This window comes from Paramisgurnus dabryanus, chromosome 22 (assembly GCF_030506205.2).
Source record: "Paramisgurnus dabryanus chromosome 22, PD_genome_1.1, whole genome shotgun sequence".
NCBI classification, from domain to species: domain Eukaryota; kingdom Metazoa; phylum Chordata; class Actinopteri; order Cypriniformes; family Cobitidae; genus Paramisgurnus; species Paramisgurnus dabryanus.
In genome coordinates, this window is record NC_133358.1 from 28,921,766 (window position 1) to 28,936,446 (window position 14,681).

A 14,681-nucleotide genomic window follows, 5' to 3' on the forward strand; every position below is an offset into this window, starting at 1 on the left:
ACTCCTTTATTCATGATAACTGCACCAATGTAAAATAATGTTTGTAGGACCTACATTTATTAATGTAGACCTAATGCATGAGTTAGACTGATCTATGGTGTTTAACTGATTACAGATAACACAACAGTTTCTGAGGATGTGGGTAGCCAACCCACACTACCTCCTGAAGCTGCTTCTGAGGGAGATTTGCACGATCTGTGGGAGGCAGTGGCCAAGAAGCGAAGAATGAGCCGAGAACCCACATTAGATTCGATTTCGGAGCTGCCAGAAGAAGATGGAAAAGAAAAGGCAAAAGGGGGTACAGTACCTGAGAAAGAAGTAAAAGGGAAGGAAAGACTTGTTGAAGCACCTCCCAAATTAAAACCAGAGCCTAATCTCTACACCAGTTCTGATGAAGACTCTCTCAGTGGGACAAGCCTGGTGTCTTACCTTAAGAAAACCAGCAAATCTTCTGGAGCTGTGGAAAGTTCCACTGAGACTAACGCCTCCAAGAAACTGTTTGAGCACTTCCAAATGACTGAACAGTCAGCTTCACAGACAACTGTGGAGCCCCTCATGGAGGCTAATAAAGGCGATGAATTGCTAGATGCTGCTGTCAAAATTCAAGCAGCCTTCAAAGGTTATAAGGCCAGAAAGGACATGCGACCAGTCTTTAAAGAAGTATTCAAGGATCAGTCAAAAGAGCCTAATGGGACTATTCATCTAGAGTGCATTGTGGAAGGAAAGCCTGAAAAAGTTCGCTGGCTGAAAGATGGTGAACCCTTAACAGATGGCAAGCACTACCATATAGACATCTATAACGATGGCACCTGCTCTCTAGTAGTGACAGCTGCCACGACTAAAGATACAGGTGTTTACACTTGTGAAGTCACCAATAAATTTGGCGTGTCAACACACAGTGGAAAAGTCACTGTGGGTACATCGAGAGAATCTTCTGGGCGACGACCACTAACATTGGGCTACAGTGCAGATAGTGAACCTGAGAGCTCCTCAGGAAGCGAGATGGATGAGACTTTACGTCAGGCAAGCAAACGTTTACGCCGGCTTTGGCGCACCCGTCTTCCTCCAGATGTGGAGGAGGAACCTTTTGTGAGTGCTGATGAAGGAGATCTACCACCACCAGATCTACAGTCATACCGGGAAGATGACCAGTATATCTACATTCGCTTTGATAATTGTAGTGAAGCTCAAGTGGCTTCTCAGCGCTTCCAGGAAATGTTTACTTATCAAGGAGTGCCCATTGAAACCGCCATCATAGAAGCAGGCATTAAGGTAGAGCTGCGTATCACAAAGATGGGCGCATCACAAGACGGCTCCCTAACCCCAACTCAGGAAAGTCCAACGCCTAGTTTTGTGACAGCACCTCCTGGTATGACAACTCCTACACTTGCATGCAGTTTTAATATTTATGTACTTACTGTTATCTTTAATTCTTTATATATTTGCATGGTTAAAAGCTTGGTTATGTTTGTAATGAGAGTCCAGCACCTACAGCACTTTAGAAATTTGCAGAAATGATGAAAGATCATGACATTTAAAGCTAGGGCATGCAATGTTTCTGTCTAATTCAGCATTTTGAGTCAAAAGTGTTGCCATATACTGTTTGTTTGTTTTGTTTGCCTTCTATTCACCTCGATCACCTACCAACCTCCCAGCGGCCCCCATCTTCCTCACGGAGCTCCGTAGCCAGGATGTTCCGGATGGATTTCCAGTCAGTTTTGACTGTGTGATCACTGGCAAGCCCCATCCCACGGTGCGATGGTTCAAGGATGGAAAGCTGTTGGAAGAGAATGACCACTACATGATCAATGAAGACTTGGATGGCCGCCATCAGCTTATTATCACAGCTGTTCTCCCCACAGACATGGGCGTATACCGATGCATGGCTGAAAATGACAGTGGCATCGCCTCCAGCAAGGCTGAGCTAAGGGTGGACAGTGAGTACACTGTTAAAAGAATATTAAAGAATATTCAGCCTCCAGAATTGAACTTCATAGATGAAAAAGCAATGTAATCTAAAATTGTGTTAACTAACACTTTCTTTTACCAGTGCTTGTACAAACAGCAAAAATGTGTCTGCATGTTCATTGGAAAAAAATGATGTTTTAGATCCAGTAAATACACACATTCTCAAAACAATTTCGATAGATACTCATTCACTGTTTAAGATAACACATTTACTTATTAATATACATTTTTATTCATAAAATATGTAGAATTTCTCTCAACCGTTTGCTCCTGTGTTTTCAAACCATTCAAAATAATTTGATTTCATTACTGATTCAAGTTTTTATATCTTTAGTGTCATGCAGTTCAGATTATGACACTGCAGCTGATGCCACAGAAACATCGTCATACGTCAGTGCTAAAGGTTATGTGTCTAGGTAAGATCTCGTTTAATATTTCTGCACATATTTCACAGTGATGATAAAGTCACCATGAAATTGAATTTTTTTACGGAATATTGTAGTTTTTTTATGAATTAATTCTGTGCGCTTCATTAATTTTTATTTATGTGCCCTCATAATCTTTAATCAAAAACATAAACATCCTACCCTCCTTGAAATTACCTTACTTCTTTTTACGAATAATGATGCGAGGACGGGACTGCTCAAAGATTGCGGCGATTAGCAATTAGCAACATGGCCTTCCAATGATCAACTTCCAATGATCTAATCAGTTCTCGATGGATGAAATCAAGTCCTGCCCTACATTTTTTTCTCAATTCAGAAACTGTTTCAATCGGATATGCCATGATACGGCAAAAAGACAATCGTTACTTCCGTTACATGATGACTTTAAAGCTGCAATTTTGCCTCTCTTGCCATCTCTGCTTAAAACATAAAACTACAGATTCCTTTAAAGTTTGTTAAAAAACAACTGACATTTCCTGGAAAATCCAACCCAACGGCTCAACTTAAAAATCATTATTATAAGTTTACTGTTGTAAATCAGGGTAAGGTAAGGAAAGTTTTAAACACTGAGTGTATATTTGGTGTAGATTAGATTACAACAGCTAAGTGAAATGATAATATGTCATATCTTAGTTAGCAGTTCATTTTTTATGTCACTATTTTTATGTAAATATTTGAGTTATTCTTTTCTAGCTCAGAGCACAGAGACACAGAGGCCTTTGAGTCGGTAGCAGAGGATGAACAGCTTCCCCAGGTTGTGGATGAGTTACATGATCTTATCCTCAGTCCTGGAGCACCAATTGCCAAATTGAGTGTTACAGTCAAAGGTAGGCTTTGTGTTCTTCATGGATGCAAATTTTTTTATTTCATGCTGTATTTTATCAATATTGTTTGTTTATATCTGATTTATTTAAGTGTCTGCATGTTATTCCATAGAAACAATTGTCTTGATAATGTTTTTAACTCTTTCACCGCCAGCGTTTTTTTTTTAAAGTTGCCAGCCAGCGCCAGCGTTTTTCATGATTTTCACCAAAGTTTAATGCCTTCCAGAAAATGTTCTTCTTTAAATATATAAACATACAATATACCAAATAAACAGACCCTCTGCTTTCAAAAAAAAAAACGTTTAATCCTACCTTCAGTGGTTCTTTTGTAATCAGCTTTTGAATATGGGTAGGTTTCTGCAAAAACACCACATTTTGAGCAAAAAGCAGAGATAATTCCATTTTTGTGAGGGACTTTTCATAGAGATCCCATTCAGAGCGATCTTTAAAACAGACACGGACATGCAGCCGCTTGCCATAGGGCAATACTTCCGGGTTTAAAAAGTTGCGGAAAGACAGAAAATCTCGTCATTGGCAGGGAAGCGTTTTCTCTTAATTGACGAGATATCTCGTCAATGGCGGTGAAAGAGTTAAAAAGATAAACTTACAGAAATTAATAACTTGCTTATCTGACGTAACATTCTCTTATTTTTATCCCCTCCCAACTTTCATAATCCCATTAGTTTCTTTTAGATAAAATGAAGTCTTAAAAACACTTATGGGTGGTTTCACTGACAGGGATTAGTTTAAGCAAGGACTAGGCCTTAGTTTAATTAGAAAATATAACTATTTTTAACAAACATGCCTTACTAAAAACATTACTTGTGTGCATTTTGAGGCAAAACAAAGGGCACTGATGTATTTTAAGATATGTTGGTGCTAGGGCTGGGACAACGCGTCGACGTAATCAACGACGTCGACGCAAAAAATACGTCGATTCGTCAGACCCAAAAAGGCGGCTCCGTAGAGTAGTAGCAACGCGAGTGGCTTAAGTCCACGCCGGCTTCACAGCAAGTTTTTATACTGTTACTAAACTGCACAGTATGCGCTGCAAACGCTTTATTAAATGGTACCTCTGACTAAGAATGCATTATTTTGCACTTGTATAGTCTTTTTTATTTTGAAATTTCAAGAGAAATAAACATATATTGAAATGTTTACATTCAGATATGTAAATCAACATGTATAAATTGCTATTAGTTAATTAATGGGGAGATAATCGAGAATCGAATCGAAGTCTAATCGGACTGATAAAATGAATCGTTAGATTAATCGATGCATCGAAAAAATAATCGCTAGATTAATCGTTTAAAAAATAATAGTTTATCCCAGCCCTAGTTGGTGCAAGTTGTTTTCAGTTTGGACAGCTCTCACATTTATTTTAGTTTAGGACTAGTCTAACCCTGTTCTGGAAACCCATAGAAATTCAGTTTCACTTAGAAATAAATCTTATTATGGAAGTAAAATCGGATGCCTTTTTCAACTTTAAATCTGCAGGATTTCCTACTCCAAGGGTTTATTGGTTCAAAGATGGCACCCCAATTCAAGCATCCAGCAGAATTTCTTTGTCATCCAAGCGAGATGTGCACAGTCTTGAGATTTTGGATGTTAACCGAGAGGACAGTGGGGAGTACTCGGCATACATTAGCAATATTGCTGGCTCCGCCTATTCTTCAGCACGATTAAGTGTATTGGGTAAATTTACCTTGTATGCTTTTTCTCAATGACTGTTTTAATTCAACTGACTTTAATTCAAATATTTTTTTATTAAAATTTTACTTTGTTTGGTTTAAATATCATGGTAGAGACGGCCTACAAGTGTCTATTTAATTAATTTGTGCTTATTAGGTCCTGGAGAGCGCCTAATGCCTGAACAAGTAAAAATGAGAGGTAAACATCTGCATTATGCGACATATTCTCTAATACAGCACATTTGATTATAAATACTTGAATCACATAGTGCAAACCAATGCAAATGCAGCATGTTGTAATTTCCGATTGATCATTCTTCAAGACTCACAGATTCATTTGCTGTATTGATATTAAAAGGTTATGCATGCATGTAATTTTTCGACTGTATTTTGCCACAAATAGAATCAAAGGTGCCACTTGTGCCACCACGCTTCCTAGAGAGGTTCAGCAACAAGAAGGTGAAACAAGGAGCAAGTATAACGCTGTCAGCCAAAGTGGAAGGTATTGCCAAGTAAAAACTGTTAATGCATGGTGATTTAAGTCTTTCATAACTTTCTGTTTATCTATTGGTTTACTTGTTGAAGTATTATGTATTTATGTGCTTTAATTCTGACATGCAGAACCCATCATTAGGCATGTTAAGGTTTGATTTACATGTCAATATTTTCAAAGGTTCCCCGACTCCATCGGTGAACTGGTTAAAGGAAGTGTCAGAGAAAGATGTTTTGTGGATCAAGGCAGACACACCAGGTTACAAGGTGGCCAGTTCTGGTCGTCAGCATAGTCTAATCCTCATGGAAGTGGGAAAGGAACACAGTGGCATGTATACCTGCATTGCCACCAACCGTGCTGGACAGTCGGTCAACACGGCCAGACTGGACGTTGAGCCTGGTCAGAAACTCATACTTTACTACTTAACATAAAAATGTCATGTTTTTTTAATAATATTAACTACTTAATTTAAACATTAATACCAAGTTTAACAAGTAGAGTCTTTATAAAGTGGCAGTATTTTGACATTTTTAGATGATAACGTTATTACAGATATACTTGATTCCAAGAAAATATTAGGCCAAGTGGCCTCTCCAAACAAATAATGCAACTTATTTTGAAATTTCTGAGCAATTATATATAGTTACTTTAAATCCAACCAGTTTGAGAAATATTTGTATTTCCTTGCCATTTGGTTTAATATTTAATATCCTATAAATACTTACTTTATAAATAAATACTCTAAATACTTGGTGTGGCGGTACTATGTGTGGTCTAAATACTGATTTACATTAAAAAAAACACGCTGGGTCAAAAATGGACAAACGCAACCTATTGGGATGTAATTTACCCTATAGCTGGGTTGTTTCATCCCAAAATGCTGGGTTGTTTCAACCTATTGTTGGGTTAATAATATAAACATTTTCTGGGTTAATTTAACCCAACAACTAAGTTTGTCCCTTTCTGACACAACGCTGGTTTAAAAATAACTCCGCATTTTTAGAATATATGTTCATTGTTTTGTTATTTACTCTTTGAACATATTTTTATTGTCAAATTACCTAATCTCACTAGTGCTTATTTTCATCATGCTTGTACGTTTCTGTCCAACAGCACCAGAACAAAAGGCCAAAGTGGGACCAGAGTAAGTTTAGACATAAATTTTTACGGCTATAAATTAGTTAAAGGAGCTGGTTTACAGCTAAAGTTATAAATTGGTTATAGTTTGGTGGTTTATAAGAATTATACATAATATATTTTTTGCAGGGTTCTTGGAATTACCATCAGCCCACCTCACGAAGGTGAATATTTAAGGAATTTTAAATTACTATATACATAACTGTATGTCATGTTTGCTTATACTATCAATTTTGTAAAGTTATTTGCAACACTACAAATAAAGTTTTGTGATCACATGTCAGGAGAGATCAAACTACCTTACATGGGTGAAGTGGGTTCAGAGGAATTTCTACAAAAGCTCACAACGCAAATCACAGAAATGGTATCTGCCAAGATCACTCAAGGTAAGAGAAACATATTTTTACAGAATCTTTTTGCGCAAATAATAATAATGAATAGAGATGCACCGATATATCTGCCAATAATCGGTATCTGCCGATAAAAGCTATCTTTTTAAGTAACATCACTAGTTTAATGTTCAAAATTAAAGGACATTATAATAATGAATAACATTTAGAAAATGTCATCTTCATAATTTAGTTTATGCAAGTTAATATAGCCACCAAACTATCGGTATCAGCATACATTAGCCTGAATAATCGGCTATAGTATCGGTGACAAAAATGTCCTATCGATGCATCTCTAAAAATGAACTAAACTTTTTGTAACTTGCATTGCCACAATACTCTGAATTACGAATGTTTACATATTTATACATTTATATACATTTAATTGTGTGCTTGCTATTCTATTATTGTATGTCCAGTTACTGACATATTAAGCAGCTTCTTAGTTACAAATGTGCTCTAATATTCACTCAAAGCAGTTTGCTTTGTTTTTGAGTGAGCTCTGTGTGTCCAAATGCTTTGAGTTTTCGTCACAGGGTGTACTACTGAGTACTGAAATAGAGTTACACCTGTCTTACACTCACTTTACAGATGCTTAATTATACTCTCCAGCCTTTCTCTTCACAGGAAAATTTAATCTTGTAAAAAACATCTCTTTCTGGATTCCATAACTACTTTTCAATTCACTGATTCCATTCTTTTGTCTGTCTATCAAACTATCCATCCATCCATTCATCCATCCTCCCTCTATTCACCCTCATTCTCATTGAAGCATTGATTTATTCAGACAGCTCACAGAACCAACAAGTGCTCCAGTGGATGAAATCTTGGCCCAAAGTAACCAGTATGTATCTGCAGAACCTCCAGTGTAACACAACAGAACCATGACTTTTTCCTCTGAGGCTATTGTTAATTAAACCAATTACTATTATTAATCCAATTACGTTGGAACTCAAAAAATTATTTCCATTAAATATAAAAGTAAAATTAAATATTATTTCCATTAAATATAAATAACAAATTATTATTCAAATTTATGAAAATGTATACATATTACGTGTGGCTCTATGGTATTAAGTCATGGTTCTACAAAATCAGGGCCTTTCATCACAGTTCATAATAAACTTTTGACATTCAGTGGTCTCGTTTACTGCACAAAGTAAATCATTAAACACGGTGTCTCTGTTTCAGTATACACAAAAAATGGTTGAAATGCTTGCTGCCTTATTTATTTAGATGTATGGAATTGCATGAGCAATACTATACATTGGTTTTGTGCAAACTGCGTTGATTTAAATGAGCATATTATGGTGTCATAGCATGATATGGCCTAGTGCATGCTAAGCCATAGGAGAAATAGTCAATGACATCATTGAAGTTGGACCCTACAGGTGCCCACAAGTCAAAATACTGTAGTATACACTAGTTTAAGATTTACTGTAGTATTACTATAAAGAATTCATCAACTGCAGTAACGTTATATACTGTCTAGTATTTTAATATTTATTGTAGTAAGTTTTAAAAACACTAGTATCAAGGAATTTTAGTACAGTTTACTATAGTAAATACTAAAGTATACTACAGTATTTATTTTTGTTGGTGACCAGGTCAAATTATGTAATAATACAATTTTAATATTGTTCTGTGGGAATTTTCTTTTACCAGTATATAGGCTAGCATTAGTTATTTGTTTCTTAAAGGAAGTTGGAAAAATCTATCAGTATTTTTAAGAAAATATACTTTCACAACATTCTGAACCAAGCGGATTCCAAACTTTTCACACCCTGTCATATTTTAACAACCCCTATTGCTTAACATATGACACATAAAATAACAGCAAAAAACTTGACCGTATCTTTTCTGTAATAACTAAACCAACCAAATTTAACTTTGTAAAACAATTTTAACCATGTTAACGTGAACGAGTTATAATATGGTGCTTACCTTCCCCTGCTGCTCACGTTTCCCAAAATTGCGACAAACGAAGGACAGTTTTCCTCATAATTTGTTCTCAGAGTCAGCATCCACCTTTCAGCGCTTTTATTCTACCCGTAAATTCATATCGTATATCCATCAACTTTCTTGTGGCCCATCTTAAATCAAAGTTACATTTTCGTGAATGTAATAAAGACAACACTCGCCTGAATTTACTTGGCGTCGTCAATAACCGAAAGGCACCAGTAGATTAATGACGTCTACAGTGGCGTCAAAGTACCGCGAGAATGATTCGAGAAATCATGCGAAGTCTGATTTCGTCTCGCTCTCGCGGTACCTTGACGTCATCAGTCTGTCAGTTTTAGCTGCAACGCATAAAGTCGAACAAGGTAATGGTCATATGTAAATGCATTTGATAAATAAAAAAGAGATCACAAAAACCTTTGACCAGTTGAAAAAAAATTGAAAACGTTATTTACGTACCATTAAATTATATTACCTAAGAAATGTTTATAGAATTACCAAAAACAAGCCATGTCAATGCTTAACAATAAATCATTTTCCATGTCTAACTATCGAGATTGTGAATAACTGGAGACGACACAGTTTCTGTACTCCACGTAAATTGTAAAATAAAATTTTATTCATGAGATAAGCAGCTCCCTCGTTTACATTTATGTGGTTGTAAGCAGTATCGCCCGGTCCAAAATGGCGGTGACGTTGACCCGCGATTCAGTGGCCAATGTGGCGTTTAATGGTTGTACAATACATGTACAGTATGTCTATTGTTATGTCAATGAGCACTGACACCAATTGAAACATGTAAACTTATGTGTTCAATGTATTGTGTATTGTGTATTATTTATATAATATTTTTATATTTAATTTATTAATGTATAAATTATATTTTATAATTTATGTATTACATTTAAAAATATTTTATCCCAAATAACAAATATATACAGTATAGAATTTAAGGAATACATAATTCCTACATAATTGAACAACAGCTGATTGCTATTCATTTATATCTAATTTAATAACAGGTTGTTGCTTTTCTCCCTGAAATTTATAACCAGATTATAAATTATATATATAAAAAGTATCAACTGCAATTAATTATATACTGTACAGTTATAATTTATTAATTTTGGCGTTGGGAATCCATGCACATCTGATGCTGATACGTGCGTAATATTGTAAGGGTGGAAATGAACATAATTGCTTGACCCCTCTGTCTTTCTGTCCGTCTGCTTTAAGGTTCATTACGTGTCCCAGGAGCAGACAGTGATGATGAAACAAAAACACCTTCCCCATCTCCCTACCACGGCCGGTCACGCCCCGCTTCCCTCATCGCAGACTCATCATCCGAGTCTGATGAAGGAGATGCCAGAGGAGAGGTAATATACTGTATATATTATCATTAAAACAACAGTTCACAGACACATGATAGCTTACTTCTCCAGTAAGATCTTATTATCATTCGTTAAAAGTCGATTTATTTTGCAGATGTTTGATATATATGTGGCGACTGCTGACTATACCCCTATGGGCATCAGTAAAGAGGCCATCGCTCTGAAAGAGGGCCAGTATGTAGAGGTCTTGGATTCTGCTCATCCACTTAAATGGCTGGTTCGCACCAAACCAACCAAATCCACCCCATCTCGGCAGGGATGGGTGTCACCTGCATATCTCGACAAGAGGCTGAAGGTCTGTTAAGTGTACTGAGCACAACTTAGTTTGAAATTTACGTTTTAATGCAATGACATTCATAATCTTTAAGGGTGGCTTGTATTTTTTTTGTGCCTTGTAAATTCTTACCAATGGGGTATTGGCTGTGTTGTAGCTGTCTGCAGATACAACAGACCTTCCAGAAACCACCAAAGAGGAAGTCACCGAGACAGAATACAAGAAGAAACGCTGGTAAATTTAGACAGATGATTTATTTTACTGTAGCTGTGGGGAAAATGCATTTTAATAGCATTGCTACATGTATTGTGGACAGTGTCCTTTAAATTTCAACAAAAGCAAACCTCAGGAGTGATATAAAGTCACCCAAGAACAATGTAAAAGACTGACAGCATGCAAATATGCATGAAAGATGTGACAAAAAATCAGGGTTAATGCTAGGGCTGGGTATCGATTCAGATGTTCCAGATTGATTCGGTTTCGATTCACAAGCTATATCAAATCGATTCGATTCTCGATTTGATTCCGGTTCTCGGCCCGATTTTTATACTCGATTTTCGATTCAACTCAATGAATATAGATTATATTATATTATATTATATTATATTATATTATATTATATTATATTATATTATATTTGAATATATTAGAATAAAGACTGAATGAATGAATGACAGGCTCGCCTCTCGCTCCTTGGTAACATCGCGCACGGAAAAAAAGAAGTTGATATCTAGTGGAGAAGACTAGTAATTAGATTAACGTTAATCTTATGTTCAATGTTTGCGGAAATAAATATGGAAAAAAAAAATGATTCGAGCCCACGAATCGATTTTGAATGGACCAAGTAAAAAAAAAGATTAATCGAAAAATCAAATTTTTTTGCCCAGCCCTAGTTAATTGCATATTTTTCCATAATAACATTTGTATTGTCTTTTTTCTTTGCAGTATATTTTGTTGTTATTTTGACCATTTTGTCCTATGTCAATTTTCTGCAAGTAAATGCAAAACAAGAATTATTTTTATTAGAATATTGCCAGAAATGTTGTCGCTGTCGCTAGTTGACAGAATCAAACAAAAAAATGATAATTTTACTTAAAGAGCACCTATTTTCCGATTTACGTTTTCAAATTTCCTTTGGTGTGTAAGTGTGTATTAGTCCATGTTAATGATATGCAAAAGGTACAAACCCCAAAGTAAACGATGAAGCGAGTTTTCGTCTCCAATGTAAGTCTCTTTTTGGGACTACAACAAACACACGGATTGTAGGCAACAGTTTACTTCCTGGGACTGGTGATGTAGTAAAGACCGACATTATCATAATTCCTCCCGCTTCGGACTCACAGCCTGTAAGTTAACTCCTGTTAGCATTGCATTGTGAGTGAATCTTTCAAACATGGTAAGGAGCGTCATATTTCTGGCTGACGTCAGAGGTATTCAGACCAATCACAACGTACAGATTAGCTGGCCAATCAGGGACACAGAACTTTTCAAATCCGTGCATTTCAGGAAGAGAGTAAAATCTGGAGCTACCAAAAGTGTATGGTATGTGGAAAATAATGTGTTTTTTAACCATAAAACACGCAAACACATTATATTATACCAAATACACAACATAACCTTGTATTTTAGAAATGAAATAGGTGCACTTTAAAAACAAGCCTGTAAATTGTAAATTCAGAAAAACTGAAAATAATCGTGGAGTGGTGTCTTAATTATTTCCCCCACTCTAGGTTCTGCTTTATATTAAAAGATCACCCTGTCTAGCTTAGTCTACTGTACTCCAAATACAATACAATAAAAATTCATCTATTCTGCCTCTGTTTTACGTGTGCCCAGTCAACTCATTCAGGAGCTGATCAACACAGAGGCTGAGTTTCTGAAGGAAGTCGAGTTCTTCACATCACACCATCTGAAGCATGTTGAAGAAGAGAGCGCACCACCTCATATCGCTAGCCAGAAGGAAACCATCTTTCGTAACATCAACGATTTGAAAGCTTTCCACAGCAGGTACGATGATCAGGCAATCTGATAGTTCCAAAATTGTAAGCTCATATGCTTATGCATATGTCCTGTATACTGTATACTGTTACTTGAATGCACTGTAACTCGCTTTGGAGGAAAGCATCTGTCATGAATGAAAACAACTTGCTTTGCAACAAATTGTGTTTTTTTCTTTTCAGCTCTTTGTTGCCTGGTCTGCGAGAGTGCGACACAGATGACGACGTTGCTATGCATTTACTGAAAAACTCTGAAGGTTTTGAGAAATATCTACAGTACCTCACTGGACAGACCCAAGCTGAGTCCATCATCAGTGAGAAAGATGTGTATCAATACTTTAAGGTGGGTTCAGATTGTAGTCACAAATTGTTGACACACTGCAAAAAATGATTTTCAAGAAAAAATGTTCTTAGTATTTTTGTCTTGTTTTCAGTAAAATATCTAAAAATTCTTAAATTAATATGCTTTTTCTTGATGAGCAAAACGACCCAAGAAAATAAGTCTAGTTTTTAGACCAAAACAAATCAAATTTAAGTGATTTTGTGCATAAAACAAGCAAAAAAATCTGCCAATGGGGTAAGCAAAAAAATCTTTACAATTTTTCTTAAACACTAAATTCAGGAAAAATTCAAGAATAATTTGCTTACCCCATTGGCAGATTTTTTTGCTTGTTTTATCCACAAAATCACTTAAATTTGATATTTTTGGTCTTAAAACTAGACTTATTTTCTTGGGTCATTTTGCTCATCAAGAAAAGGCATCTTAATTTAAGAATTTTTAGATATTTTTACTGAAAACAAGACAAAAAACTAAGAATATTTTTTCTTGAAAATCATTCTTAATATGTTACCATTTTTGTGAAATCCAAGTTAAAGTCTTATAATCTAATAATGAGATGTGGAGCATCCAAGTTTGATTTCGATTTCACTCACTGATTTCAATCTTTGATATCCTAATCTTTTGAGTCAATATTAAAGATATCAATGTTATATTTTCACATTGATACACTGCAAAAAATGACTTTCTTACTTAGTATTTTTTCTTGTTTTCAGTAAAAATATCTAAATCAATATCTATATCTTTCCAAATATTCTTAAATCAAGATTTATTTTCTTGATGAGCAAAATGACCTAAGAAAATAAGTCTAGTTTTTAGACAAAAACTATACAATTTAAGTGAATTTGTGCTTAAAACAAGCAAAATTATCTGCCAATGGGGTGAGAAAATTTGGCTTAAATTAAGTGTTTAAGAAAAAAATAAATCTTTTTTTTTCTCTCACCCCATTAACAGATATTTTTGCTTGTTTTAAGCACAAATTCACTTAAATTTGATATTTTTTTGTCTAAAAACTAGACTTATTTTCTTAGGTCATTTTGCTCATCAAGAAAAAGCATCTTATTTTAAGAATTTTTAGATATTTCTGCTGAAAACAAGACAAAAATACTTAGTAAGAAAGTTATTTTTTGCAGTGTATCTTTTTAGTGCGTGTGCCTAAAAGTTTGACCACTTTTATACACTGTGAAAAATTGATTCATCAAAATTTTACTTGAATCGTTCCTCTTTCCATTAGGATTATACAGTCACTGAGTTGGCAAATGTTGACCCTTCTGAAGGTCCTGTTTTGAGTATAAACGCTTACGTTGAGAGACCGCTGGAGAGAATTCAAAAATACAGAGCTTTGCTGAAGGTACAAAACAGCCTTTACTCATATTACTTTCTTAAAGTTTCACTATATGCCATGTTTTAACATTTATTAGATCTACTTGTGGAAAATGCTTTTATTATTATATGAAATGTTTTTAATCCAATTTGATGTGATCTTATATTACAATAGTCTTTACTAACATTTGAAAGTGTCCATTTCTTCACAATTTTTTGTGATTTTATTTCAGGACATGATACGGAACAAAGCGAGGAACGGTCAGAACTGCTGCTTGCTGGAGCAGGCCTACGCCATGGTGTCATCTCTGTCCCAGCGCTCGGAGAACACACATCACGTGTCCCTCATAGAGAATTACCCCGCCAATCTGGAAGCACTGGGAGAACCTATTAGACAGGTACATTACACTTAAATACCTTGTAAAAGTGGATTATGCGTAAGAGATGTCTTT

The 14,681-nt window shown here is 35.5% G+C and overlaps 1 protein-coding gene across 27 annotated transcripts in view; it reads left to right on the forward strand.

Moving 5' to 3' along the window:
* Window positions 1–14,681, forward strand: part of obscnb (obscurin, cytoskeletal calmodulin and titin-interacting RhoGEF b) — a 64,112-nt gene that overhangs the window by 42,561 nt on the left and 6,870 nt on the right. For all 27 annotated transcript variants that reach the window (XM_065258638.2, XM_065258649.2, XM_065258650.2 and 24 more), the window contains 18 exons: window positions 116–1,369; window positions 1,656–1,937; window positions 2,303–2,384; window positions 3,108–3,241; window positions 4,736–4,933; window positions 5,087–5,128; window positions 5,333–5,431; window positions 5,603–5,821; window positions 6,536–6,566; window positions 6,689–6,723; window positions 6,844–6,945; window positions 10,144–10,283; window positions 10,393–10,593; window positions 10,730–10,806; window positions 12,409–12,579; window positions 12,753–12,912; window positions 14,141–14,257; window positions 14,463–14,627. In XM_065258638.2, the coding sequence (XP_065114710.1) occupies window positions 116–1,369; window positions 1,656–1,937; window positions 2,303–2,384; window positions 3,108–3,241; window positions 4,736–4,933; window positions 5,087–5,128; window positions 5,333–5,431; window positions 5,603–5,821; window positions 6,536–6,566; window positions 6,689–6,723; window positions 6,844–6,945; window positions 10,144–10,283; window positions 10,393–10,593; window positions 10,730–10,806; window positions 12,409–12,579; window positions 12,753–12,912; window positions 14,141–14,257; window positions 14,463–14,627 (3,509 nt within the window). The remainder of the gene's footprint in view (window positions 1–115; window positions 1,370–1,655; window positions 1,938–2,302; window positions 2,385–3,107; window positions 3,242–4,735; window positions 4,934–5,086; window positions 5,129–5,332; window positions 5,432–5,602; window positions 5,822–6,535; window positions 6,567–6,688; window positions 6,724–6,843; window positions 6,946–10,143; window positions 10,284–10,392; window positions 10,594–10,729; window positions 10,807–12,408; window positions 12,580–12,752; window positions 12,913–14,140; window positions 14,258–14,462; window positions 14,628–14,681) is intronic.